A 2,068-nucleotide genomic window follows, 5' to 3' on the forward strand; every position below is an offset into this window, starting at 1 on the left:
ATGGTACCCGATTGAGGCCAACATGGGCTTAAAGAAGTGGTTAAATACATGTTCTCCCATCTCCTGAAGACAGACGACGTCGCTGTTATTCTCCTCGATCTCGTGGAGAATTAACTGGATCCGACGCGTCTCCTTCATGACATCGTCGTCGACGTAGGAGAACAAGTTCTTCTTTGCATGGTCGGTTGTTGCATAACCGTTATATAACACGTTATAACTCATGACTCGGAACGCTTCGTGTGCATCAGGATACTTGTCTGTCGCACTGGTTGCACCCATTTGTTGTCTCTCTTTGAACACATACCGGTTAGGTCCTGGTAGTACCGGTATTGTTACGGTTTCTGCCTTGCTGTCCTCAGCATACTCTGACTGTATCATTGGTGCATGGCATTCCACGTAGAACGTGCAGTCCAGCTCCTCCTCGGTCGGTGTATATCTCCTCTCGGAGCTCACCAACATCCCACCGCTCTCTTCGCCTTTGTTACGACGATACCAGCACCACGAGCACTCGTCGGCAGTGCAGAATTGAGTCTCAAGTAGCGGATTTACTGTAATACCAGCCATCACAGGCTCCAGCACCTTTAGGCCCGTCACTAGTGGCTGGTTGTGGAGTACTGTGAAGGTCTCTGAGCCGACCTGTAGCTGCTTGGTGCGCATTAATGCATCGCCCACGGTCGCTCTCTTTGCGTTGATCTGCTGACCATCTGCGTCGAAGAATTTGACAGGAATTGTGGGCGCTGTCCCGCCATTCCTTTGCTTCTTCTTGCCTCCGGGAATTGAGACAGCAGACGCCAGAAGCTGCAGACGAAAGCGAACGCGGTCTAATTTCTCAGTGCAAGGGCGGAAGAAGCTCCTGCGGTCGTCGAGTAGTCGAAGCTGCAGCGTGAGGTGCGACGCGCCCGGCTCCAGGCTAACGTGGGCTACGCGGCGTTCCGAGGTGCCCATTGTTTTTTACCCTTTCCGGACCAATAATAATTATTGAAGTTAAAACAGCGCGGAGTCGCTTAATTTTTTTGACCAATATTAAAAATAATAATTAGCGCTACGTAGCTGAAGTTTGTTATTTTAATAATAAAACAGTTTTGTATCAGCATTTTCTCACTATTTTTGTGCTAAAAATAGGGCATTGCAAATTTAGAAAGAGAACCTTACCATTCTTGACAAACAACCAGCTTAGAAATTTGTCGACAAAACTTTGATTGCCATCTGCTGGTCTGGTATACACCGTCATACATGTACAACATCTCCTGCTGTACTCATTTGCCTTCGGCAACGTGTTAATCTGCTTGGTTGTCTTTCCGCTGACGGTAGTCTTCTTTAAGTCAGAATTTCCGAAAACAAGAACAATAACGCTGGAAGGGAAACTGCTCGGGCTGCCTTAAATTAAGTCAGCGTGGGATATTGCACCAGCCAGATTAGAGATGCTCCAAGAGGTTGTTGACATGCAGCGAGCACAAGAAATTGATCCTCCTAGCAACAGCGCATGCCGACATCTATTCAACCCCCGCGTAAAAGCAGGCTACTCGTCGCAGCAAGCACATCAAGAAGAAAAAAGTGCGAAGGCTGGAGTTTGAGGAGTCTCACAACGCTCATGATACTGCGCTGATCAGCGAGCTGCAAGATTTGTTGACATTGCAGGTAGCCGTAACACGGCCAGATGCAGTTCAGTAGCATTGAGCCATGAATGTGAGCTGGACAGTTTGCGACGTTAATGTGACGGGGTCACACAGCACCTTGCGCTAGAGGAAGTTAGCTTCCGAGAGTATACAAACTCAGTGAACGGCAGTTCACAGGTCCCCTCTTTATTCAAAAGAGAGCGAAGTGACCTGATGTAACGGGCCTAGAGTGTCCGTTACTAGCTTACACGTAATAATGAGGAAGCGTGCAAGTTCCGCGATAGTGAAACCAAGTGCTTAGTCTGAAGGAAGATCAACTCTGTTTTTATTTAGGTCCAGGGCAGCTTGCCCTGACCACTCAAATACACGTCAAACCCTTTATTGGGTGATAATGGGTCTGGCTCCCCATATATCAAAATAGGATGACGGCAGTTCAGCACACGCTAGCCATG

At 48.1% G+C, this 2,068-nt stretch overlaps 1 protein-coding gene across 1 annotated transcript; it reads right to left on the minus strand.

Moving 5' to 3' along the window:
• Positions 1-40: 40 nt before the first annotated feature.
• Positions 41-945, minus strand: PITG_15403 (uncharacterized protein; the record flags this gene model as incomplete). Its single annotated transcript, XM_002898314.1, has 3 exons — positions 41-63; positions 126-439; positions 503-945. The coding sequence occupies 3 exons, from the start codon at positions 943-945 to the stop codon at positions 41-43; spliced, it is 780 nt and encodes a 259-aa protein (XP_002898360.1).
• Between the last annotated feature and the right edge of the window lie 1,123 nt (positions 946-2,068).

This window comes from Phytophthora infestans, genomic scaffold, assembly GCF_000142945.1.
Source record: "Phytophthora infestans T30-4 supercont1.37 genomic scaffold, whole genome shotgun sequence".
Lineage (NCBI taxonomy): Eukaryota > Oomycota > Peronosporomycetes > Peronosporales > Peronosporaceae > Phytophthora > Phytophthora infestans.